Source organism: Vulpes vulpes, chromosome 11, assembly GCF_048418805.1.
Source record: "Vulpes vulpes isolate BD-2025 chromosome 11, VulVul3, whole genome shotgun sequence".
Taxonomy (NCBI): domain Eukaryota; kingdom Metazoa; phylum Chordata; class Mammalia; order Carnivora; family Canidae; genus Vulpes; species Vulpes vulpes.
This window is the reverse complement of record NC_132790.1, coordinates 92234467-92262365: the sequence shown is the minus strand read 5'-3', so window position 1 is coordinate 92262365 and position 27899 is coordinate 92234467. Positions and strand designations below refer to the sequence as shown.

Sequence of the window (27899 nt, the reverse complement as noted above, 5' to 3'; positions counted from 1 at the left end):
AGAATATCCGATGTGTATGTATAGTTTCAGAATATCTTGTTTCAACAGTCATATTTAACCTATAAGTTTTAGACAATGTAGTAATATCAGGTCTTCTTTTTCAGAACTCTTTAAACCATGGAAAAACAAAGTAAGTGATTTAAGTGTTTACTTTCATTTTATAATGTTAAATTGTTGTTAATATGTTCTTTGTCATAATGTTTTATTCAGTTTCAAAGGATATAATTTGCTTTGTTTTGTTTATGCTCCAGAACCCAAATTCTAGTTCATTGCTTTGACTGTAGAGACAAAGTACACATATATCCACTACTACTAATTTTTTCTGTAAAAATAAAAAGTCTTAGGTAAGCCTAAGGAATTTTAGTCTTGCTGGGAAATATGTTATATAATTCGTATTATATTCTACCTATATCAGGTTTTCCCTCTTTATGTGCATTTTCTATACATAAACATTATTCAACTCATTAAATTAACAGATAATAAATTTAATATGTCAGTCCATTGTAATAAATCTTCAGATATAGCCTGCTATATATTTGATAACATACACATGTGAACAGGTTTAAATAAATACTAATCATTATACTCTGGCTTTTTTCTGCCAAGAGAATACTAAGGGCTCCTTGGTGGCACAGTTAGTTAAGCAGCAAACTCTGGATTTTGGCTCAGGTCATGATCTCAGAGTCATCGGATAAGTGGGCTCTGTGCTCAGCATGGAGTCTGCTTGTCCTCCTCCCTCTGCTGTCCCCACCCCCCCCTTTCACTCTATCTCTAAAATAAATAAATAAATAAATAAATAAATAAATAAATAAATAAATAAAAATATTTAAAAAAAAATTCTAAAGCAGATGGGCATTGACCAAGCATATAATAAAAGACTTTGTCTTTTTTTAAAATATAAAGTTCTGAAGAGTAAAACAATACATATAGGGAATGATATGAAGAAAAAAATGCTGTTTTGTGAGAAGATTTATATTCTTTTTATTTTTGTTTAGATACAAAAGAGACATTTGTCTTTCACCACAGTGTCAGCCTTGCTACATATATTAGATACTTTGTACAACTAGAAACCTCAGCTTTCCTTCATGAAGTTTCATGATCTTCTCTTAATGTTTGCTATATTAATTTACTTACAAAACTCAGGCTTTTTAAATGCAAATTGATACAATATTGCACTGTTATATTTGCCGCAAGCATTAGGATGCTTCAGATCACTTTAGAAAGGTTCTTTTGGCCAAGGTCACAGTCACCTTTTAACACTTCATCTTCATATATATAATTGTGTGTGTAAATGTATGTAAATAGGAATAAATATATAGAGAAGTAAAAATAAAGTTTCTTTATGATAATATGACAGTCCTATGATATCTATGAATTATTTTAAGTTCTACTTCATAAATGCAGAAATCCATTCATCATTCATATGCTCTTTGGTCTATTTGACCACTCCCCCGTTTGCTTGTTTTCCTTTTATATGAATTCCTGCTGAAATTCCTAAAACTAGGATCATACTCTGGAATCCAAACCCCAGAGATTAGGAGCTTCTAATTTCTTGAATCTATCAGCTCCTAGATAGGTATATGCACTGACTATTGCTCAAACAATAGTACCCAGCAAGAGGTGCCAAAATGTGACATATCATTCAAGAGCAGGTCTGTTAGTCACACTTGCAGTGTGTTTTCTTGAGATCTGGTCAGTGTGATTCAACTCAGGTTGGGAGTGGGGCTGTGGGCAGGGCCTCGAGAGCTAGAGAACTAGGAGATAGGCCCCCCTACTCAAAGCCAACAAACAAAGGAATGGTTGGAATGGAGTGACTTGTATTTCAGAGATCTGTAATAAATCAGGGTATGTTACACTATCTGTTCAGGGAAAAGCCCTGGAGGAAGTAGAGGATTCTTTGTTAATTACCTGAATTTGCAGTCTCCATAGACTCCATTCTGTTGAAGTTATTAGGAAGCCAATTGAATGGAGGAGGAGGGTGGCTCACAATCCAGCTTTCCTACTGAAACCACATGAGTTGAGTGGTCTTTGAAGGCCTATGGTTAAAAAAAAAAAAAAAAGTATATAGAAAATATATCAGATTTTGACTTTTTCTTCTGTATTAATGTCATGCCCTCATCATTCAATAGGAAACTATTTTGAATTTATAGTTAGCAAGCCATAGTGGAACAGAAGAGAAGGTGGTATAAGTGTAGTGTCCACTAGACCATAAATTGCATGAAGACAGAGCCAGTATAGCCTCAGAGCTCAACTCAGAGGCAATATAGGAGGTGCTCAACAAATATTTATTGTCTGACTGGGGTAGCTACTATATGAGTGACTAGAAAGCACAAATATGAAGAACTAGAAGGTCATTGAATATTAAAAATATTCAACAAAGTTTAATATGCTAGTTTATTGTAATTCAGTCAGTTATGATTTTTGTAGGTCATAATTAGTCAAATATTAGGAATTTCCTATGGTTCAACTTTATTGGGGTAGTTGCAGAGTAAGCATAAAAAGGACATTTAAATACTGAAATGTATGCATTATATTACATATTTTTTAACTATATTACATATTTTAAAAATAATTCTTCTAGCAATAATTATAGATATCTTTGAAATTATCCGTAACCTTTCCATTATGATCTCTACATCTTTCTTCACAGTCTGTATGTGGTTTTAAAACACTGTTTTCCGGGGATCCCTGGGTGGCTCAGTGGTTTGGCGCCTGCCTTTGGCCCACGGCACGATCCTGGAGTCCCGGCATGGAGCCTGCTTCTCCTCCTCCTGTGTCTCTGCCTCTTTCTCTCTCTCTCTCTCTCTGTCTATCATAAATATAAATAAATAAATATATCTTTTAAATAAATAAATAAATAAAACACTGTTTTCCTAATACCAACAGAATCAAAATATAGAAGTAAACATTAATCAGGCATATTAGAAAACTAGAAATTCAGTCCCAGTAACTCAGCTCATTTTATCTGAAAAAGAATTTCTTTGAAACAGGATTCTACTAAAAATTAAGTCTGAAAGCAAGCATAGCTTGTGTTGAGTGAAGAATTCACTTTATCAGTTTTAGTCAGCACAAGATCGTGTAAATGAAAATTATCTAGAGACAATGTATTTTTCTTTCTAAGGATAATGTAATTTTCTTTCTGATATATATTTTATTAAAGTAGATAGATGTTTACCCGCCCCTGTATTGCAGATGGGCAAATGGATGCTCCTCATCCAGGAACAAATCTACCATCTGGACATCCCCCTGAATATCCTTCAGCAGCATTCCAAGGTAAAATATTTATTTAAAGAATAAAATCCCCCAAATTTTAAATTATTGTTATTCCCCTAAAGTGTACGTATGTGTGTGTCTGCCTGTCTCTGTGTGTGTTTTGGTAGTGTCTCTTACTAAAAGTGCAATAATGAAATTGGAAGCCTATTGTTGATTTTTTTGGCTTGACTATGTATTACCATAAATATCATAAAAGTAATTTTTACTTATACAGGATAGTAAAGATGTAGAGTCAATAAAAATTTAGCAAATAAAGTTTGCACATAAACCCCAAAATAGACATTTTAAATAAAAGATTTAATTGATTCTCCACCTGTTCTGAAACACATTTAGGACATTTATCCCCAGTATTTTTGAGTCAGATATTAGCCAAGGGTAATTGTGTATAGTGAGAGTCACAGAAAAGAGATGACTACTTAAAACTGGAAACCCTAAGTAATAAAAATGTAGCTTCCTGGGTATCATTTTCATTTTCATTCCATAACATATATGAGAGCTTTGCATTTATATACATCCTAACTCATGCCTTCATCTAAGAAAAGCAGTTGAGTCATATCACTCCATACAAGGCAGTACCTTTTTTCCCTTTGAACCAATGAATAGGAGACTTCAGAGATTTTTATTTAGTCAAATGCAGTTATCAAAATAACTGGAACTTTTCTAAATGGCAAAGTTCATGGTGCACCCAGATTTGCAGGTAGTCCAACTACTCCCACCTTGAGAGACCATTCTGAAGATTTAGTTAGGACCAAAAGGAATCCGGTTTGGGCAGCAGGGCATATCCATTTTGTTTTCTGCTCTGAGCAAATAAATCTGCTTGAGAATTGAATTGTCTAGACAGAAATTTCCCAGTAGGGCCTGGATCTCATTCAGATGTTTGCAGTTAGTTATAAGGATGTGAACTAGAAAATCTCTAAGGTTATAGTTCTCAAGGGGGCCTGCACTGAAATATTATGTGGATGTTCTTAAAAACACTGTACCAGGGCATCATCCCAGAAAAATTTAAAAAGCTCAGGTAGTAGGACCCAGGGATTAGTAATATTTTTAATTCCCCAGGTAATTCTAATGTGCAACCACCAGAGCTAAGAACTACTGCTCTGAATTCTTATATGATGATTGTTTGAAAAATCATTAGCAAGCTGCAATATTCATCCAAGGCACTTGGAGAATGATTTAATCCACCTCACAGCTAATTAAAAGTAGGTGATACATAATTAAATTCAGTTATAATCAGACTTGGAAGCTTATGAGAAAAATAGCTTAATTTTATTTCTCAAGTCCAAGGCCACATATATAGTACAGGTCTTAATATGATAATGATGTAGTGATAGTTTAAAAATGAGACTTTACTGTGCATCATGTGTGATAACTCATTTAATTCTCAAGCTTATGAGGCAAATACTATCAATTATCCCCATTATTCAGGTGGGAAAAAGCATAGAGAGGCTGTATCAGGCTTTGGGTTATGGCTTCTGTACTTGATAGTTGTCCGATGGTTCAAATAAGTTGCTGTACCTCCAAGCCTCTGTTCTTATCTATAAAATGGGGATAATATTTTCCAATTCAGTTTTGTTTGGAGATTAAATGAAAACATATGTAAAATGCCTAGTACAATGATTTACAAATAATAAGTGACAAATATTTGTTGACTATTCTACTAATAATGCATTAAATCGATTGGACTTTATACAAATAAAAATATTTGTATTTTTACAAATTTCAGGTAGTTCTGTATGCTTAATCCATTAACTTGGGAAATAATCAACTATCCACTCTCTAGGAGTCTTGAGAAGATTGAAATAATGCTAATAACGTAACCTATTAACTCATATATCCCCATTGATTTGCTTGTGGTCTGATCTTTGCATTGTACCCAGTGATCTTTAAAAATGCTTACCTGTTCATATTACAGATAGCATTCAATGTGTACATCATTGGCTTTTCCTTGCTTTTAGGATAAAGACCAAAATGCTTATTTTGGTTCACTAGACCTGAAGGCTCCCGTGCATTCTCTTTAACTGTCTCTTAAGCCTGAGTCTCCGCTATTCAAGTCCATGTGCCTTTCTAAAGATTAGTAGACACCCTATTACTAACCCAGGGCTTCTCTCTGAAACATTTTCCTTGTGCCCCCTGGTCTACTCAACTCCTCCGCATCCTTTACATCTCAGCTGAAAGGAGGTCCTCAGGGAAGCTGTCCTAACTCTTCCTTTTCTCTCTCCCCATCCCAACACCTTCCTTTGGCATTTATAGTCATAAAAATCTGGGCCCTTCTTTCAAAGAGCTTGTCTTCAACCATAGTTAATAAATTGGTCATAATGGTGTTGTGGCTCCCTGGAGTAAAAGGATAAAGTATAAAGTTATCTTCCCCACAAGGCAATGAGGGCAGGGATTCCATCTGCATTTCTCATTTTAAATCCCAGTGCTCAGCACTCCTATAAACTTTGTAAGATATAAATCAGATTATGGAGCTCACTTGTCTGCTTAAAATCCTCAAAGGCCTATCCATCACACTTGGAATAAAATCTAAACTCCTTATGAAGTTCCTCGATGAGCTGCTGTTTCTTCACTGACCACAGTTTCTACTCTTCCTCTCTCCCTTATGAGGTTTTTCTTTTTCTCAAACATGCCAAATTCATTCCTAAGTAGAAGAGTTTTGCATTTGGTTTTCCTTCCTCCTGAACATTTCTTGCCGGATCTTTACACAGAGCTTTTCTGTTCTCATATTTTAGATCTCAACAGAAATTTTTTTTCTATCTAATGTAACGAATTGATACCTTTCCCTCTCCACCATGCATTTTCTCTATGAGTTCAATCTGAAATCTTTTAAATCAAAGAATTTATTTTCCCTTTCCCAAAAGTTGCCTGTAAGCTTCCTGAGGACAGGTTGCCTTATTGATAGCTGTGTCCTCTGATTCTAGAACAGAGCCAGTCACATTGTAGAATGTTGGTAAATATTTATTGTAAGAAGGAATGAATTATAAAAACTATATTTAAAATATGTTAGTATGAGATTTAGTCTCTTCTAAATCTTTTTAATGGTCTCTTCTAAATCTTTTTAATCTCTTTAAGATTTAAAATCTTTTTTAATCTTTTAGCTATTAAAATATTTGGAAGAGACTAAATCTCATACTAACATCTTTTAAATATAGTTTTTATAAAAAAAGTATTTTGCCTCAGTGATTTTTTAAGTACTTATAAATTACATAATCTAAGTATTAAATTTTATATAGCCTTTCCTGTTAAAATATTATGGAACACATTCCTTTGAAATTATATTCCGTTCCTGTGGGATTGCTACTCTGTGGACTACTCATTGAAGCTTATGAAGTTTCATTGCAATCACAAATTCACATGGAATACAGAATATACGCTTATTAAATTTCTTCCTCTCCTGTGCTTCTTAAATACTTAAGAGAAGATTGCCTATTGTAACTTTTTATCTTCCTTAGTTCTCAAATTATATTTTTCAGAGTGCTGTAAATTATAAAATTTAAATTTGTAATCATCATACTGGATGATTTTTTCATGTAGGAGGTTTTAGGATAGGAATGTACCATGCCTGAAAATTTCAGGCTGATTGTTCACCCAGATAAGCATCTGGACAATATTGGAAGTAACGACATGCTTTTACCTTTATGCCAAGGTTTCTCAACGGCAGCACTATAATATTTGGGGATGAATAGCTCTTTTTATTTTTCAGGGTACTATTCTAGCATTTCAGGAAGTATTTAGCAGCATCACTGGCCTCTGTTTACCAGATGCCAGTATCACCCTCCATTCCAGCTGAAACAACCAAAAATATACCCAAAATTTGCCACATATTCTTTGAGGGGGCAAAACCACCCCTAGTTCTATACATAAAGGAGATACTGTTTCCTACAGTTCCAGAATTATCATATTTTTATACAATACTTTGGTTTCAGAAATGCTGATTCCAAGCCTTTTTGGGCCTTTTACTCCGTGCCATCTCTCTTTTCTCTTAGGGCATTCCAGAATCTTTATGTAGGTGACTCTCGATCATTGTTGATTTCCTGTCACTTTCCTAGTTTTCAAGACTATTTTCAACTGAGTTTTGAGTGGTGGATAAGGCTTGGGCCAATCCTACTCCCAGCCCCGAGCCGTATAGGAGTGGATATGAAACCACAAATATTTCATTGAAAAATCGCTGAAAGATAAAAACACAACCTTTAAGCTTCATAAAAACGGGATTTCTGAGTTGAAATTTTAGTTTGTAGAGTTTTAGGAGTAATCCCAAAAGAATTCATGTTTCAAATTTTCTGTGCAGTTACAAATTATTTTACTTGTTTATATTTCAGGGCCTCCAGGACATATGGGCTACCCTGGCCCTCAGGTTGGCTATCCTGGCCCTCAGGTTGGCTATCCTGGCCCTCAGGTTGGCTATCCCGGCCCCCAGCCTGGCTATCCTGGCCCTCAGGCTGGCTATCCCGGCCCTCAGGCTGGCTATCTCGGCCCCCAGCCTGGCTATCCTGGCCCTCAGGCTGGCTACTCAATTCCACCAGCTGATTATTTAGGTGCTGGCCCAGTAGGCTTTCCTGTCCAACACCAGCCAGTGTATAATCAGCCAGGTGGACCTGCAGGGGTACCATGGATGCCAGCACCACCACCTCCATTAGACTGTCCACCTGGATTGGAATATTTAAGTCAGGTAATTCTAAATAAGTGAAACACTCATAAAAAATAAAATTGTGCATATCATTTGCTTAATGAAATTAACAAATGACTAATTCAGAATAGTCTGAAATGGTAAAACATTTTACACTAACAAATTACTACATCTTCTAGGTCAAGTTTACTTTCAAAGCAAAATATAAATGTCTCATGAAATTGTGTTTTCTATGATTTTGAATATACTCTGTGGCAATGGTCAATAGCAAACTTTAAGCACTATTTTCCAGTTTGTTCCTAAGTATAACACACGCATTAACTTATCTAATCCTTTAGAAGCTCTATGATACATAAGTGCTATAATTATCATCATTTTACAGAAGAGGAAACTGAGGTCCAGAGAGATTATATAATTGACTCAGGGTCAGAACATTAAGGAATGGCTTCTTAATTCTGGAAACTTGGTTCTAGATCTCGTTCTTTAATCTCAACACCGAATAACTTCCTGAGAGGTAAATAGAAACATTAAACTAAATTTAGTGCTGAGTGTCAAGGTGTCTGGGTGGCTCAGTTGGTTAAGTGTCTGCCTTCTGCTCAGGTCATTATCCCAGGTTCCTGGGATTGAACCCAGAGTCAAACTCCCTGCTCAGCAGAGTCTGCTTCTCCTTTCTCTGCCCCTCCCTCCAGCTTGTGCACTCTCTCTCTCATAAATAAACAAAAAAAAATCTTTTTAAAAAATTTAGTGTTGATATCAATAAGTGGTACCAAAAACTGAGAGTTAATATTTTCTGTATAACATGATTCACTTTTTATTATAATTAATAAAACTATATTTTATGATGCTTTGTCCTTTGGAAGAACCAATTTTATTAACACCACCAGTGAGGGAAAAAAAATCCTTTTTTTATCCTTGTCCATATCCTAGCAATGTGAAGGTTAGTATTTGCTTAGTGTTGGAAATCTGGTATGAAAACTGGGAATATGAAATTATTTGTGTCTAATCTATAAACAACTATTCCTGCAATAACTAATCAGTTTTAAGTAAATGAATTGGCTCTCTTTTACTCTCTGTACTAATTTAATTTCCCCCAATGCACTTGGGTGTTGTAAGATCTATTAGTAGTTCATACAATCCAAGAAATACCTTAAACAGATTCTTTTTAAAAATCAAGGCCTTACAAAATATATAGGGGAAGTTATTACCTGCTCCAAAAGATGATATCAAGCACACTTCAAATTTGTTTTTTAAATTTGGAAAGAAGCTCTTTAAATGGATAAGGAGTCTTAATATTTCTTAAGTCTTTTCAAGAAGGAACTTTTTTTTTTAATTTTTAGAGGGATTACAGTGTAAGTCAATTTTATTTGACCTGAATTTGCCCACATTAAGAGTGAACACATTCAATAGGTTGTTTTTCTTTTTCTTTTTTAAAGATTTTATTTGAGAAACAGAGAGCATGCATGCATGTGCATTCACGCAAAAACGGCAGGGATGGGTGGAGGAAAAGGGAGAAGCAGACTCCCCACTGAGTCAGGAGCCCAACTCCTGGCTGATCCCAGGACCCTGAGATCATGACCTGAGCCAAAACCAGCCACTTAACCAATTGAGCCACCCAGGTACCCCAGTAGATTGTTTTTAATTAAAGATCTATTAACTTTAATTTTATACCTTTAGGTATAAAAGTTTAGAAGTAAGACATGATATTAAATATTGATAAATATTGACTATTATATATGTTCCTTAAAATAGAAAACACAAATATTAATTTTGTTGGTGTAAAAAGAATGAAAATATTGTCTTTTTTTTACTATAATAGATAGATCAGATACTGATTCATCAGCAAATTGAGCTTCTGGAAGGTATGTATTCATTTTATTGACCATATTTCTAGAAAGAGAAGATGTTCTTACAGATAAAAGCATATCAGCAATCACAAATATAACACTTTCACTGATGTGGAACAGTTAAATCTGATTATTTACAAATGTCTTTCTTCATGATAATGAAATGATGGCAATTATCAGTGGCACATTTCTGGAAATTAGAAGTCAACTTGTAAAACACCATTATTCTGAGCATCCATCCTCATGCCAACTTAGAAGGAAGCCCATCAAAAGTTACTTTTGCTCCCACTTCTCTCTAGAAATCATTTCAGCTGTTTTCTCCAGCCTGGCATGATCTTGATGCTGACACAGAACCATATGCACTAGTTCAGTTACCTTGGTACATTTCTAAAGCCAGGAAAGTCCTTCAGTTTTGATGGGTATGTTTTGGAAAATGTATTCTTGCCAATAATTTTTATCAGGAGTTCATATGAACCTTGTAAGACCTTTGTTCTGTGGGCTGTGGATTATCACCTTGGGTGCAGGGCTAATGCATTGTTGGAGGATGCTGATCAGTAGGCTTGGAGGCCTGGCTTCTTAAAAGAGCACTCCTGCTCATGTGAATGGCAAATAAATATTTCCTTGGGTACAGCACTCCTGAGGTGCAAGGTAAACTTAAGAAGCCACCAGATGCTTCAAGACTCTTACCAAGGGAAAGAGAACCTAGATGGATTCATGAACCATGGTGTCTTTCTTCTAGATATAAAGACTAATGAACGCTCAGCTAGAGTTTATAATATATCTGTTAAGTCCTTCATCTCTCTGCAAAGTTCGTTTCCAATGGTAGAAATTATAACTATGAATAGTAAGAGCAGAATAATAGATTTAGTTTTGCCTGTTTTATTTAAATTGCTTATAATGAAAAAAAAGGAAAAAGTAATAAATTGCTTATAATGTACATTGTTAGATATTTATAATGTGCGTGTTTTTAGTTTGTTAATACTAAGTTTTCCCTGGAAAGGCGTTCTTTGTTGCTTGATAATTAGTACTTTGAATTTTTTAATGTTTTAAGAAATTTATTTTTGATGTCATAAAATCAAACCAAACCAGACACTGTACATCATACAGCACTCCATTTATAGTTATTAAATGTGTAAGTTTTATACATCTCATGAAAGGTAAAGTAAGTTCAAAATTTGTAGTTATTCTTCAGTTTTCTAATAGTGATGTCTTCAATTTTCTTCTTTTCTCTTCACCTCAATGAAAGTATATATTGTAAACATGATAGTATAAAGAGATGGAGATTATTCCATTTATTTTTACCATCTGAGTGTATGACAAGCACTTACACACTTCCCAATTCAAAACTTTATAGACAGTAATGATGACCATAGAAGTCTTATTTCATTCTCATTTTGTAACTAGAAGGTAACTTAGAGATTGTGTAAACCCATTCATCTCATTTTACAGATAAACTAGCTGAAGAATTTGAGATTAAGCTAGTTAATGAAACATTTAGATAACAGATTCCATGTTACGAATCAGTTTAATTTTTTTCTTACACGACACTTGACTGGCAGATGTTGAGGTCAAGGGTGGTTCTTTTAAAAATCCAAAGGCTGGCTGAAGCCAGCCAGAGCTAATATACTTAAGAGAGGCCATGATCATAGAATTTATGAAGGACATCTATATCTGACTAAGTCTATCCACACAGATATTAGAGAGTATTTTTTGTCTCCATACATATCTCTCTATCATTCATTATATATTGGTGGCTTTCTGGCATCTCATGACCCACGTTAATGAGGACTGTAGACTAGTAGGACTGTTAATGTTCCCCTGGCTCTAAGCAAGGAGAGGTTTGCAATGTGTGATTCAGTATAGGAGCCCATTGGTAAGATATCACATGGACATCAGCATTTAGCATACCTCTGTCCCCTTGTGAAAAGATTAGCCTCCTCCAGAGTACAGAATTTACGTAGGATGCCAGTGGTCTAGATATCCTATTGAGTTGCAGCCTTGGTTGCCAAGCACCTCTTCCCATTGTCTAATACCCATCACCCACTTCTGAACAACTACCGCTAAGCTAAACCATTTTTTTTTCCATTTTGGCAGCATTGCTACTCATATTTGGAAATTGCACCACTGATCAGAGCTGTGTTCCTTCATCCAACCCACTATTTTTAAAAAGGTTTAAGAAAAGAGTTCCTTAACAATTTAGACATTTTTCATAAATATGGAGATTTAAAAATGTGCAAAAAGGCCAGTAGAGCAAATCTTAAACCAGGGTGCTCTGGGCCCAATGTGATGCTCTAATTCACCCTCCATTTTAACCCCCTCCCTTTCTTAATGCACAAGTGTGCTTTAAGAGTAAGCCCTGTCATTACTTACCGTCACACAGTGCAAAAACATAAGCCATGAATATTATATATAAAAAAACTCAAGCCAATTTATTCAACAGAATATTTCATAGAGTATAAACATAGCAACCATCCTATATTCCCTTATATAATTGAATATTAGAAAACTATACCAAGCAAGTGGATATTTTCTGCATGCACAAAGCAAGCCAAGACCATCTACAGCACTGTACCATCCCTCAGAAGCAGTCTGTCTTTCTGACATGAGACTATGGAATTAAGAAGATAGGAGTTTTCTTTTCCCTGTCTTATACAGAGACTTTAATTTCTCTGTTCCTTAATACCTTCTCCTTCTTTTTTCCCTTTATCTTTTATCCTCTATCTAGATCATCTCTAAACACCTTTCCTTTTTGTTAAAGTATGATCTACAAATGGTAGGATATAGTATCTTAGGATAGATTCGATATTCTTTTAGTATAATGGTCATAATGATTCCCTCTCTTATGTTTTTAGTCATAACAGGTTTTGAAACTAATAACAAATATGAAATTAAGAACAGCTTTGGACAGAGGATTTACTTTGCAGCAGAGGATACGGATTTCTGTACCCGAAATTGCTGTGGGGCTTCTAGGCCTTTTACCATAAGGATTCTTGATAATATGGGCCAAGAAGTTATAACTCTGGAGAGACCACTAAGGTGTGGCAGCTGTTGTTGCCCTTGCTGCCTTCAGGAGGTCAGTGAGTAGTTCAGCAAGAATTGTTACCCTTTTATTGAATCTATGTAATCAAATGAGATTTAAAGGAAAATTGATCCATAAGCTTATTGGTTTATACTTGAGAATAAATTGTCCAAGAAGAAAGGCAGGTGAAAAACAATGAGCAGTTAGCCTCATGGCCATGAGTAGTGTGTCTCATGGGGTTGAGATCAGAGATCTGAGACCAGGCTTCTTGATCTTCATGGAGATCTGAGAAGGTAGGGCACCTTGGTCAAATCCCTTACCTAAAATAAATGTGAAAAGCCTAGCCAAAGCCAGAGCAGTGACAACCTAGAGAATATTCTAGAATATCCTACATGTGTTCATCTTACAATTTGGGCCAACCTATTATAGAATGAACCTAGGAGAGGCCCCACATCTGAAAAAACTTCAATGCCTGTGTTTTTATATATCCTTAAAAATTATTAATGTATTTGGGCCTCCTGTAAGAGGTATATACCAGCTATGTGTATACCATTAGCTCCATAAAGACCAGACTGTTTCATATTACTTGGCAGCCCACTAAGAGAGAATATATATTTCAGGGGAAATGCTGGGGCACAGAGAGTTTATAGGGAAGTTGATGTTTGCCTGTATCTTCATTGGCCTGAGACCAGCCCTGCCAGGGTCACTCAGTCACTCCATAGAGGTGGCTGTTCTAGCATGACAGACGCAGTTACAAGCACATGAATATTTGAAATCTAATACTGTATGTATTTTTTAAAAGATAACTGAAATCGTTCATAGTGAACTATTTTATTTTCATATCATTTAAGTTAGATATAGTAATATTTATCCAGGAATATCTAAGGGAAAACTGAGAGTTTGATGGAATATGCTCTACAATATAATGATGATACTACAACTATATATTATGCTAGTTGATGGTAAAAAATGGACCTAGGAAGTCATTTACTGATGAGCACACTGAGGCTCTTTAAAGGTCACCTAGCTAAGTAGCAGAGCCAAGATTCCACACTTCATTTTTTTTTTTTCCATTTTGGCAGCAGTGCTACTCATATTTGGAAATTGCACCACTGATCAGAGCTGTGTTCCTTCATCCAACCCACTATTTTTAAAAAGGTTTAAGAAAAGAGTTCCTTAACAATTTAGACATTTTTCATAAATATGGAGATTAAAAAATGTACAAAGGCCAGTAGAGCAAATCTTAATAGTGAAGACTATGCATGCAGCCTGCCCAAGTTTATACCTCATCTTTTCTACTTTGTAGTTAGGAATCTGCTGTAAGTTAATTAACATCTCTGCTCCTCAGTTACTTTCTCTATAAGTAGGCATAATTGTACCAAACTTGTAGGGATATGTTATGAATTAAGTGGTGCTTAAAATAGTGTCTGACACTTAGAAAGTATTCAATAAATGAGTTATTACTAGACATTATAATTATTATGATTTATATATATTCTTTTGTCTTTGTAGATAGAAATCCATGCTCCTCCTGGTGTACCTGTAGGTTATGTTAATCAGACCTGGCATCCATGCCTGCCAAAGTTTACAATTCAAAATGAGAGGAGAGAGGATGTGCTAAAAATTACTGGTCCGTGTCTTGTATGCAGCTGTTGTGCAGATGTTGATTTTGAGGTAAGAGATGTGATAATGTTTACAGGTCTTGCTTTCCTCATACAAGAATAATATAATTTGGTAGGATGTTACAAATAGAATACATTTGTGTGTCCTGATATTTCAAGAGGAAGACAGTGTGCTTATATATTTAACTTTGGTCAGGGAGGTGGTTAATGCTCTGATTAAGCATCAGGGTTGATTATACTTTTTAAAAAAGGAAAAGCAGAGCATTGTAGTCGAATAATAAGCAAAACATCCAACATTTGAACATGGTGGTTTCTGTGTGGACACTCCATATATTATCCATTTAAAATAAAATGTGAACCTCATCATCTAAGTCTGATTGCTAAAGCATATGAATTCTTCCTTAGTCCGAAGTACAGGTTGCCAGTGCTCTAGATCCTCTTCAGAAGTTATGACATTTTTGAATTCCTGCAAAAAGCTCACTTATGCAAAGGGAGTTTTAAGAAAGATACTGTAAGATGTACTTCCCAACTATGCTTCTCTTTATCCTTGTGTTAAATTTATTGACTGGAAACCATACTATATCTGTGTATTTACTACATGAAGGAATTTCATTATAGCAGTTTTCCCATAGATGGCCTAGCCTTGTAGCCCAAATTATTGAGTTGTAAATGTGTAAAAATAGGGAGATTTTATAACTTAATCTCATGGAAAATCATAAAATTTGTTAAGATGGACCAACATTTCCACAACAGGGGCAAAAATCTAAAACTAAGCAGGGCTGCCCCCTTATGATAAGATGTTTGAAGTCTGCCGCTGTCCCTTACTTCCTACAGTTTCCATTGTCCAGCTCCATTATTTTATACTATCTGCCTGACTTCTCTAATCATATGATTTTCAATTCCTTTGTTAGACCTGGTTATATAAAAATGAATCCTTCCTCCCCTCAGTGACTTCAGAGTCGAAGGAGAAAGGTAGGCAATTCTACGAAGATAGATAAAATAGAAACTTATAAAGACTCTTACAAAGGCATATACATAGCGTAAGGGGGAATTGAGGTGATGTATACTCTGCATGTGTAAAGACTTTATAGGTTTTTGTATAATAATAAGTTCTCTATAGAGAGGTCATCATTCCAGGAAAGACCCAAAGGACTGAGGGGTAATTGTTCTCTCAGGGAATATTAATAGAACTTTTGCTGACATATACTTTATTTGCAGAAATTAAGTACTGGTGTAACAAGTCAAGCTGGATTGCAAAACTTTTATATTTAATGCTAAGGAATTTAGAAATCTCCCAGCAACCTTTCTCAGTGAATACCTTAAAAGCATCTGTTATATGTTAATGAGTTAACTCTTCTCCTGTGCATCCAGAATGGTCTAACTAGGTAACAAACTCTTTGAGGGAACTAAGAAAGTAGTCCCTTGAATCATTTTCTGTAGGCTATAATGGAAAGTTTGAAAGCAGGAATTATCAGTACAAGGAACCACTATGGACATGGACTCCATCATAGTGTTAATGGTATGGAAACTTAGTAGAAAAGAGATAATGGCCTAAAACAGCAGGAGCCATTCTAAAGGAAGAAATAAGAGACATTTGATAAGCATGCCAAGTGGAATTTATTCATGGCTTTGATGTCAGTTGAGCATGAAAGAAAATTTGGAGATGATTCTGATGTCATACTGTTCTAATAACTGATGTTTAAGAAACTCAGTGAGGGGCACCTGAGTAACTCAGTTAAAGTGTCTAACTCTTGATTTCAGATCAGATCCTGATATCAGGGTTGTGAGATCAAGCCCCATAATGGGGGTTCCACACTTCAGATGGAGCCCACTTAAGATTCTCTCCCTTTCTCTCTGCCCTCTCTGTCCCTACTCTTTCAATCCCTCTCTCTCTCAAAAAAAAAAAAAAGAAAAAGAAAAAAGAAAAAAGAAAAAAAAAAACTGAATGAATAATGATGTCATTAGCCAGTTAGCCAAGTTAACAATCTTGGAGAAGAAACAATTGATTTGTGAGAACCTCTTAATTTATATTTGAGTTATGTTGGAATTTTAGTATGTAGAGAAAAAGTTTGGGATGTTTTCAGCATAAAGATCGTAGTTGAAGTCGTCAGATTATCCCAAGGGTAGTAGAAGAAAGACAAGTGTGGAGATGATAAGGAAATCTGTCTCCTTCCAGAATTTTTGGTAGGAGGAAAAAACATGAAGGTCTTTTTTTTTTTAAACATGAAGGTCTTAACGCATTATAGTCCCCTTTATGAGTCCAAAGTCTAAATTCATACCACTGTTATGGATCAAAACCTCATAACATAAAAATTGGTTCTGAGTGGTGATACAGATGACAGAATCGAATGCAAAAGCACACTAGAATATCACCAAAAATTGATCACCAAACCTTTTCTGTTCCTATAGAATAAGCTGATCTTCACATGAACCGATCAAAAATGACAAAATGTTCTAGGAATTAATCCACCACCAACAAACTGCATAAAACAGAACAGTCTGCAATCAGTCATATAAGAAATATTTAAATAAACATTAAAGAGGCTAAAGAAGAAACAAAGAAGGTCATAAGAGAAGAATAAGACTATTAAAGAAAGGACAGGAGAATCTGAAAACAAACCAAATAGAAATTCCAGAAATAAGGAACGCTCATTGATGAAACCTCATTGGAAGGTTGAGCTGAAAATTAGATGTAGGTGAGGAGGGAATTGATGAATTGGATGATCTATTTGAGAAAAATAAATGTGAAAGGGGAAAAGATAAATTTGAGGGGACCAAAAAAGTGTAAAGGGATGTGAAAGCTAGAATAAAATACTCTTGCATATGCCAAAGAGCAGTTACAGGGGTGGGGGGTAGGGGGGAAACGAATGCAGAGAATGTGCTGAGATAATATTCAAAGAGATAAATGGATAAGAATCATGCAGACTTGATGCCATGGATTCTCAGATTAAAAAAGGACAAGGAGTCCTGAGTAAGAAGAAATGACTCCCAGATACAACTTAAACTGCAAACTTCAAACTAAAAAGGAAATCTAAAATCAGCAAGTGGGTGGTGGGGGGGAAGGTTCTGTCTACTATGTAATTCCCTAACCATTAGGAATTATGAACATTTTACTCTGAGTTTACTAGCTACCTGTGTTTGCTCTCTTTGAATTGTCTATTCATTGCCTGTATTTTTATTGGGTTATTTTTTTCTTGTCAATTTATAAATGTAATTTGTATGTTGGAGATATTGACCCTGCATGCGTCCTCTGATCTGCAAATAGTTTCCACAAATCTGCTCTTTCTTTGCGGACCTTATATATTTATGTGTGTGTGTGTGTGTGTGTGTGTGTGTATAAATATATGTATGCATATGTATACATTTTTATTTGTTACATATAGTCACATATATCTATTTTAATATCTTCTGGTTCACCTGTCCTGATTATGATGAAGTTACCCCGTTATATTGTATTTACTCCTTTTTCAATCTTTTTATACTTCAATCTTTAACTAACCAGGAATTTTATTTGCACAAGATAGGATCAAACATTTTTTTCTTTCAGATGACTAGATGGCTATAACATCACAATTTATTGGATAAATTAGTCATTCCTTGCTGAACTGAAATACCATACATTAAATTCCCACAAATAATGGGATATATTTCTAGATTCTCCTATTTCACTGATAGAATAATCTGTTTTACAACAGTGCCTTATGATTCAATTATGGCAACTTAATGGTGTATTCTATAGCTAGTCAGAGCCAAACAGCCACTTAGTAATCTTCTTTATCATTTTTTGCTGTTATCAGATTTTCCTTTCCTGTGAATATTAAGGCTAAAAATGATTTAATCCTATTTACTTTTCAGTTGTAAATCATTATTCACATTTCTGAGCCTTTTTAAGACAAACTATATGTTCTACTTCTCCCATAAATTTTGGTAAATTTTTTATTTCTTATATAGGAATAAAAAGGAGAAATACCAGTATTTGTTAAATCTAGTGGTAGGATTGTGGTGGCTAAATTATCTGTTGTATATTTCATTTAAAAAACTGTAGAAATTAAAAATGACTAAATTTTTAAATATAAGGTTTTTATTATTAGCTTCAAATGCTGATGACAGCTATTAATATATAAAACACAGGTATGCAGAGCACCTAGGTGGTGCAGTCAGTTAAGCTTCCAACTCTTGTTTCAGCTCAGGCCATGATCTCAAGGTCCTGGGATCCAGCCTTGTGTCCATGCTCAGCATAGAATCTTCTTGAGATTTTCTCTCCTTCTCCTTCTGCCCCTCCTGCTCATGCTCTCTCTCTCAAATAAATAAATCTTTAAAAACAAACAAAAAATACAGGTATCCAAGAGGGATTTGTAGTAGTCTATTTAGCCACAATAGTATTGCATAACAACCCCTAAAGCTCAGTGGATTAAAACTACAGGGATTTATTCTCATGTGAATAGATATGCAAGTCAGTTGTGTCTCAGGGAATATATCCAAGCTTCACTAGATGGCTCTGATTTGAGCTGTAAGTTGGTCTCAGGTCTACTCCAGGTATGTTCATTCTGGAATGGTAGCAAATACAGCTATCTGGATCATGCATTTCTAGTCTGATCACTGGAGAGCAACAACTAGACCAAAGCACTTAGCCATGTTTTAGGCCTCTACTCATGTCACATCTCTTAACATTCCATTGGTCAATCAAGTCACATGGCCAACCCTACCTATCAATGAACAGGGGCATATACAAGACCTACAATTGATTGGGGAGGGTAGTGCATGAATATTTGCTGAACCGTAATCTTTGCTATCATAGTTATATTAGAAGTTAATTTCAGATTTTTAAACAACCCATCCACCCACACCAAAAGAAAATGAGTCAACTGTTTTCCGTTTCCCCACATTTTTAAAAAAATATTTTATTTATTTATTTGACAGAGGGAGAGCGTGAGAGCGCACAAGCGGGGCGGGGGGCAGCAGAGGGAGAGAGAGAAGCAGACCCCCTGCTGAGCAGGGAGCCTGACATGGGGCTCGTTTCTAGGACGCGGGGATCATGACCTGGGCCAAAAGCAGATGCTTAACTGACTGAGCCACCCAGATGCCCCCAGTTAATTCACATTTATTTTGCTCTCCTCAACCTGAGCTAGGGCTTAAGTAGTTGTTGCTAGGACTTGTGGTACCTTGTGCACATTTGAAAAGGATTCATCTCTTCCTGGTTTAACATACATAACTCTACATGCATGTACCAGGGTAAGTGTGGGCTGCATTCATCCCCACACATGCCTACTTGGTGAGGTGCATTTGTCCAGTCACCGTCTGTTCAACATTTTAAGATGGCTCTGGGCTTTCCTCAAGCAGAACTGTAAAATCAGAAAAAATTTACTTTGGAGCTCTTTTTATCATACATGCTTCTTTGTTGTTGACTGTCCATCCACCCTACTGTCTAGTGTTACCCCAACCCTTGACCTGGGGCACCCCATCAAGTTGCTTATTAGCTATTTTCTTGTACTCAATACTGCCAGTCTTCTTTTCCAGGCTCTTCACATTTCATATTTTCCTACTGATGGTAGTAATAAACCCTCCCATCATATTTAAACACTTAGCTTATATAAACCCTCTGTGCATCTCTTATAGAATGGGGTATTAGTTTAGTATCTTCCTCATGGCTTCTAGAGATTTCACCAAAGAAACAGATTTGTATCTTTTCCTACTTAAAGTTTATTTTAGGTCATTTGTTACTATCTTAATGTAGACTAGAAAATGTTAAATTTTTAGGCAAAACTACTTTCATGTAAGTTCACTGTAACAAAGAAACAGATATATTTTTTCATGCATCTAAAAGTAGATACAGGAATCTATATACATTTAATGAGTGATATTATGTGTTTATAGTTAAGTATTCCATGTAATTTTGATAGGGTATTTCATTTTATTTCAACTTTTAGTGTGTTACTAGTTTTCTAGAATTCTTTAAAAACGTATTTTTTTTTCATTTTAGATTAAATCTCTTGATGAAGAAAATGTGGTTGGCAAGATTTCCAAGCAGTGGACTGGTTTGGTGAGAGAGGCATTTACAGATACTGATAACTTTGGCATCCAGTTCCCTTTAGATCTTGATGTGAAAATGAAAGCTGTGATGCTCGGTGCATGTTTCCTCATCGTGAGTCTATTCTTGCTAATCTTGGGTTTAGAGGCTTTATGTAGTGTCATTCTGAAATGATTTAGTAAATTGTACATTTTTAAATGACCTTGTTAAATTTATAGGTTTTATTCCAAGGGGCTGCATTTAATTCTAGCTCCGAAATTTCATTTTCTCCTGGTATTCTGGGTTCACATGTGACTAATTTCTCTGGGAAGTCTATGCAGTTTCTTATGGTAACAAAAGGACCTCATATGTTACGGAGGAGTCCTGGTCTTTGGGGTTTTTATTTCAAAGTTGAAATCAGTGCTTTGGAAAAGAGTTTGAATTTGGGCTTACATGGATTAGACTCAGTAAAACTAGATTTTCATCCTGATTCAGTATTAAATCATCTAACACAGGAGTGTAAATTCCAATAAGAGTAAATAAACAACCAATTAAGCCATTAGGTAGAATTGCCATTTGAGAGGAATTACATGTAATAGAACAGTGGTTCCGAACTTATCTTCACATTAAATCAGCTAGGAAACTTTAAAAAAACCCAAGTATCAGGCTGTACCCCAATTTAACTAAATTAGAAGGTCAGAATTAGAAGTTTGGATAGCTCCCCAGGTAACTCCATATGCAGCCAAAGCCAATGACTCGTGGGACAGAGTAATAGTTTTCAACCCTAGCTGCAATAGAAATACCTGGATACCTTTCAAACTCCTTATGTCAGGACTACATCCAGAAAGTAAATCAAAATCTCTGCAGTTGGGACCAAGCCTGCAAGCTGTCAGGTGATTCCAATGTGCAAGCAAGGTTTGGAACCACTGGATGAAAATCTTAAACACTGACATGGTGATGCAGTTCCAAAATGAGAGAATACACAGAAAAAAGATCCAGTTACTTCAACAAATAAATGTCAGGAAATCTTTTTAAGATAAAAATAATGGAAAAAAAAGAGATACATCAACTTATTGCAGTTTGTAGACCATATTTAGATACTAATTGCAGAAATATAAAAAGACATTTAGAAGGAATTCAAAAAAAATTGAACATTGGCTATTGATGATATTAATAATTATTACTTTTTAAAAATGTTAGTAATACTGGGCTTATATAAAAGCAAAAGAGTCCAAATTTTTAGGGGCACACACTGAAGTGTTTCAGAATAAAATGGTATAATATCATAGATTTACTTTTCAATAATGAGGGTGAGGGCAGGGGAATCGAGGGGGTTAAGTAGTTAATGAACCAAGATTAGCCATGTTAATAATTATTAAAGCTCAATGAGTGGTCATTGGGATTTTATTTTGTTATTCTGTCTAATTTGGTTTAGGCTCAATATTTTCTATATAAAGTTTTTAATATAACCACAGTTCTGTTTAAAAACTGTGTTTTCACTGTTTATTTCACGTGAAAACTAAAATTAAACTTAACCTTAGGAGACTGTTTGACCAGAGGTACCACACACTATAAGCAAAGGCATATAAATGGAAGAGAAGATAGTCTGGGATGGTTGGATATATGAGAAATGGGATTGAGAGTTGTGGTAGGGTTATTAGGAAATTACTTGGGGTAGATTGGGCCTCTTCTAAAGGACTTTTAAAGATTGGACAACTTCTTGTAGATGTTGGGAAGATACTGAAAATTGTTTAATTGGTTGGCTTTAAACTAGGTATAAATAAAATACTAATAAATCCAAATCTCAGAAAGATAAATCCTGGTGACTATATGAGAAATGGATTGATGAGAGGTAAAATTACACTAATGCAACTGCAAGGGAATGATGATAAGAATTAAATTATTTCTTTGTGAACAAATAAAGGAAAATGATAGAAGTGAGAGAAAATCCATAAGATTTGATGAAAGTCATAGGGAAGAGGGTCTGGTTAGGCACTGATATAGTGAAGCAAGTTGGGAACACAGTGGACAAGTTTGAGACAGAAATCATAAAACTGAGCCAAAAAACAGGAAAGACTATCCAATGAAAAAAAGACAGTCTCTTCAATAAATGGTGCTGGAAAAACTAGCCACATGTAGAATGAAACTGGACCATCTTCTTGCATGATATACAAAGATAAAATACATGAAAGACCTAAATGTGAGACAGAAATCCATCAAAACCCTAGAAGAGAACACAGATAGCAACCTCTTCCACCCTAGGTGCAGCAACTTCTTGCTGGACATATCTCCAAAGGCAAGAGAAACAAAAGCAAAAATGAACTATTGGAACTTCATCAAGATAAAAGGCTTCTGCACAGTAAAACAATCAATCAATAAAACTAAAAGGCAACCTACAGAATAGGAGAAGATATTTGCAAATGACATATCAGAAAAATGGCTAGAATCCAGGATCTATAAAGAACTTAATAAACTGAACACCCAAAAAATAAATAATCCAATCAAGAAATGGGCAGAAGAAAAAAAAAAAAAAAAGAAATGAGCAGAAGACATTAACAGACTTTTCTCCAAAGAAGACATCCAAGTGGCCAACAGACACATGGAAAAATGCTCCACATTGCTTGCTATCCGGGAAATACAAACCAAAACCATAATGAGATACCACTTTACACCAGTGTGAATGGATAAAAATAACAAAACAGAAAATAAAAAATGTTGTCAAGGATGTGGGGAAAGGGGAACCCTCTTACACTGTTGATGGGAACACAAGCTAGCGTAGCCACTCTGGAAAACAGTCTGGAGGTTCCTCAAGAAGGTAAAAATGGTACTACCCTATGATCCAGCAATTGTACTACTAGGTATTTACCCCAAAGATACAAATGTAGTGAACCGAAGAGGCACCCGCACCCCAATGTTTATAGCAGCAATGTCCAGAATAGCCAAACTGTGGGAAGAGCCCAGATAGCCATCAACAGTTGAATGGATAAAGAAGATGTGGTGTATGTATACAATGGAATATTACTCAGCCATCAGAAAATACAAATACTTACCCTTTACATTGATGTGAATAGAACTGGAGAGTATTATGCTGAGTGAAATAAGTCAGAGAAAGACAATTATGATATGGTTTCACTCATTTGTGGAATATAAGAAATAGTACAGAGTATAATAGGTAAGGGAGGGAAAACTGAATGGGAAGTCATTAGAGAGGGAGAAAGACCATAAGAGACTCTTAACTATAGGAAACAAACTGAGGATTCAAGGAGGGGAGGTGGGTGGGGGAGATGGAGTAACTGGGTGATGGGCCTTAAGGAGGGCACGTGATGTAATGAGCACTGGGTGTTGTATGCAATTGGTAAATCATTGAACATTACATCTTAAACTAAGTATGTACTTTATGTTGGCTAATTGAATTTAAATAATAAAAAAACTGGCCAAAAATAATCTAAGATGGATGCTACCTATAAGACGCTGTCATTCTCCTGAAAAAAAAAATCTGAAAGTTGTACTTTGAATTCCAGTCTCAAAGAAGCTGTATTACTAGAGAAAGAGTACAAAAAGTTAAGGAAAAACAAAAAGAAACATTTTGAGTGGAAAAATTACAAAAAGTGATATTTAGAGAAATCACCAGATAATTAAATTCATGAAGGTAATCAGTAAGTGAATAAAATTACAGGATTTACTTGCTATTAAATTGGAAAGCTGCCAACTTTTCCCAGATCTACTTATTTTGTCTTTTTTTTCCTTAGCAGTTATATTATTGTTTCATCAGACCCCTTAACACTTATGATACCTGTTGCTGAAAACACATTTCTGTACTTCTGTTTTTATCTAGGACTTCATGTTTTTTGAAAAGAGTGGAAATAACGAATAAAAAGGAATGTGGCAGTGGATTAATGAAAGTCTCCTCAGAATGCATGAAGTCTGTATATTGATTGGGACTATGTAAAAGAAAAGCTCACTTTTTTCCTTTATTGAAATGAGTTATAGCACATGTGAATTATACTGTGATGCCTGAAGCTCTTGTTATATGACATGACTTTTCAAATTATGAATTGATTTTCTGTATCACTTACTGATAAATGTTTTTATGCATTTTCTTTTATTTCATACATGTTCTTTTTCTTTGTGCATTTTGGAGAAAGGACATGGGAATTTTTACATTTAATCATGAAACCGCTCATGGTAAATTGTTTTGAATTATGATCTCTTTTATTTTCATTTTTTGTAGAAAATTAAAGCCTTATTAAAGTAATTTTAATATAAAAGGTTACATTTTATTAAATATAGTTCCAATTTACTTCACGGGTATAACAACTAATGTTATTTTGCAAATACTGTATATTCACATAAGTTATAAATCAATATAATTTCAGTTTCCTTTAAAATTATGTTAAAATAATAATATTCATATTATCAAGGAACATAAAATGTATATTTGTGTTTTCAACAAATTACAGTATATTTAATTTCTAAGTTAATCTTCTACTATAAAAAGATTTTCATATTAACAAGACAATAAATTACTGACATTTCAGTGATTTCCAAGGAAAAAGATATATCCTTGAGAAGAACATATTTAAAGACTCACTATAAAACTGGAACATTGGGCAGCCCAGGTGGCTCAGCGGTTTAGCACCACCTTCAGCCCGGGGTGTGATCCTGGAGAACGGGATCGAGTCCCATGTCAGGCTCCCTGCATGGAGCCTGCTTCTCCCTCTGCCTGTGTCTGTGCCTCTCAATCTCTCTCTCTCTCTCTCTCTCTCTCTCTCTCTGTGTGTGTGTGTCATGAATAAATAAATAAAATCTTTTTAAAAAAACTAGAACATTTTTATAATTTTTGAAGTAATTATTAACACATTATATATCCTGTATTCATTTTCATTCACAGAGCATAATAGTTATGAGATCATTCAGGTATTAAATAGAATATATGTTCACCTGAGTAGAAACTTCAGTAATGGTCTGTTAGATTATTTATACCAACAATCAAATAACTGATTTAAATATTGATATATTTCGTTGCATATTTTATTTTTATTTTTAAACAAGCTGTGCATAATCCATTTAGATGGTATCCTGAACCTTACACATTCACCATCTTTTCCCTTTTGGATCACCTTTCAAAGGAGCAAAAGCATATAATGATCTTTATTAAATCCATACCAGTGGTGTAAAATAAGATTTCTACCTGTCAGAAACTTAAAGGCATTTTCATACTCTGTTTTATAGAAAAGACTGGATCGAGCAAGAGACGTCTAACCCACAGTTTAACTCATTAGCCTAAACAACTCCCCCATGCCAGATTCTAATAATTCAGGGTAACCAAAACACTCATGTGCAGTTTACGGTTGGCACAGACAGCATGCCAGGTCAAGCGAAGGTACTTGCATGGCTGTTTCCTAGTGGCTTTACTTATGCCAGGTCAAGAAAGGGAGGGCTTCCCTACTAGCTATCAGATAACACAACCAACCCCAAATGACGCTAGAGGTACTGGCATTATTCCTGGGACAGCTACATCTTACTTTCATTTTCCCTCTTCTCTCCCACTCCTCCCAGTTCTCCGCATAGAATGAGGGATCTCTGGTCAAGCAAAGTAAAACGACACACGATCTAAACAGTCCTTCCCTTCTCCAAGAAAGTGCAAGGAAGAGTTGAGCAGAAACTCACACGCTATCTGTAGAACCCATTTAAGTGCAAATACTAGAAAAATATGTTACCATGAAACATTAATAGAAAAATCATCACATGTGAAAAGTTAGAAATTTAAATGAGAAAATTGCTAGTTATTACAACAAATGTCCTGACATTTGTACACAAATTTATAACTTCGAGGAGATTTGAGGGAATGCTGCAGGTTTATTTCTGGAAAAGGCAGGAGAGAAAAATGAACATTCTTGTGAGACAAAATTTTAATGTTGAAAAATTTGACGACCACATTTTAAAGTATGACGGAGACACTAGGTTGCATAAAGTAGAAGGATAACGTGATAAAGTAAAAGAGATTTTTAGAAAGTCCAGGAAGTCAGATAAACTGAAAGGACAGAAAAGGTGATTCCTAGTAACAAATATACCGATTTTAATTGATACACAACAGGAATTTCAGAAGCAGAAATCAGATGAGGTCAAGAGAATACTATAAAAGTATAAGAAAATATATTTGCAATCAAAATGGACTGTAGTCTCTAGGTGTTTGGATTTACCACACAGCAGACAAAATTTATGGAAATAACATGATTATTCATAAAACAATTATTGTATGCCTGCACTATGGCAAGCATTGTTAGACTGTAGTAGAATGAATTCTGTGGCCTAACTTCTATGATATTCCCAGTCTTCTATATTCCCAGTATTCTTTAATTACAGCATTTTTAAAAAATATTTCACTCATTTATTTGACACAGAGCATAAGCAGAGGGATCAGCAGGCAGAGGGAGAAGGAGAAGCAGGCTTCCCACTAAGCAGGGAGCCCAATGTGGGGCTTGATCCTAGGAGCTTGAGATCATGACCTGAGCGGAAGTCAAACACTCAACCAGCTGAGCCACCCAGGTATCCCAAACACAAGCATTTTTAAAGGAACAAAGGATATGGGACAAAAAAGGTAAATCTTCTAAGGGTATTTGTGGCCTTGTCCTGTTTCCCTATGCCTGCCTTAGAGTGGAGACTATACCACTTCAGCGACTCTTTCCCTCAGAATACTGTGACCTATGGAGATATAGTGTCATGCACTCATTCAGAACAGGGGTTCTCGTTGCCTGTCTTTTACCCGGAAGAGAACAAAGGAAAAGTGTCACATCTCAGGTTTTCATTCTGTCGGCCAAGTTCTAAATTTGGCTTCTAAATACACTCTCCACTTGAACTGGGCTCTTTAAGAAATGGTTGATCCTAGAGTTGTGTCAGGGAAAAGAACAAGACAAACCTCAAACAACTTCTAGAAAAAGCAAGGAGGTGCTTGATGGGGCATGTCTAAAAGATAAAAGAACCACCTTGAAAGGACTCCTACCAACAAAATTAAAGACAATTTGAGCATCAAAATATTAATAGCAAGGCATTATTACTTAGTAAAATAGGATACCACACATTCCTGCAGATATACTTAGACATACATGTGTAAATTAAAAGTTTGATGAGAACTAAAAGACCTATAGTTTCAAGTCACTAGCCCACAAAATATTTTTAATTTTAACAGGGGAAGAGTAATTTTACAGCAAAGCCTAGCAGCCCCTACCAAAATCAAGTGATTGACACGATCATCATCAGAGATGGGGGGACCAAATGCAACTGAGTACCACCTGGCCAGATGCAGTAAGATGCAGCATCACAGGATCTATGTTGTATGGGAGAGCTCACAGTGATGGAAATTTTGTAATGCTCAGTGAGCTCACATTGGGTTGTGGTATGCCAGTTATCCAGTACTTGTGTTTATCTGGTCACAAACTGGGCTAAGTTTGCAGTTTGTTGTTATGCTTACTCTCAGGACACCTCCAGCTTCAAAGTCTTCCGGTATTCA

At 35.3% G+C, this 27899-nt stretch overlaps 1 protein-coding gene across 3 annotated transcripts in view; it reads left to right on the top strand.

Moving 5' to 3' along the window:
- LOC112932787 (phospholipid scramblase 1-like) overlaps window positions 1-25209 on the top strand; it is a 29420-nt gene extending 4211 nt beyond the window's left edge. The window contains exons 2-9 of one of the 3 annotated variants that reach the window (XM_072727082.1): window positions 105-130; window positions 3193-3273; window positions 7590-7939; window positions 9714-9756; window positions 12594-12814; window positions 14273-14434; window positions 20363-20524; window positions 24225-25209. In XM_072727082.1, coding sequence (XP_072583183.1) covers window positions 118-130; window positions 3193-3273; window positions 7590-7939; window positions 9714-9756; window positions 12594-12814; window positions 14273-14434; window positions 20363-20524; window positions 24225-24263 — 1071 coding nt within the window. In that variant the 5' untranslated portion in view covers window positions 105-117 and the 3' untranslated portion in view covers window positions 24264-25209. The remainder of the gene's footprint in view (window positions 1-104; window positions 131-3192; window positions 3274-7589; window positions 7940-9713; window positions 9757-12593; window positions 12815-14272; window positions 14435-20362; window positions 20525-24224) is intronic. The other 2 variants (XM_072727081.1, XM_072727083.1) reach the window with 2 other exon arrangements.
- The last annotated feature ends 2690 nt before the right edge of the window (window positions 25210-27899 follow it).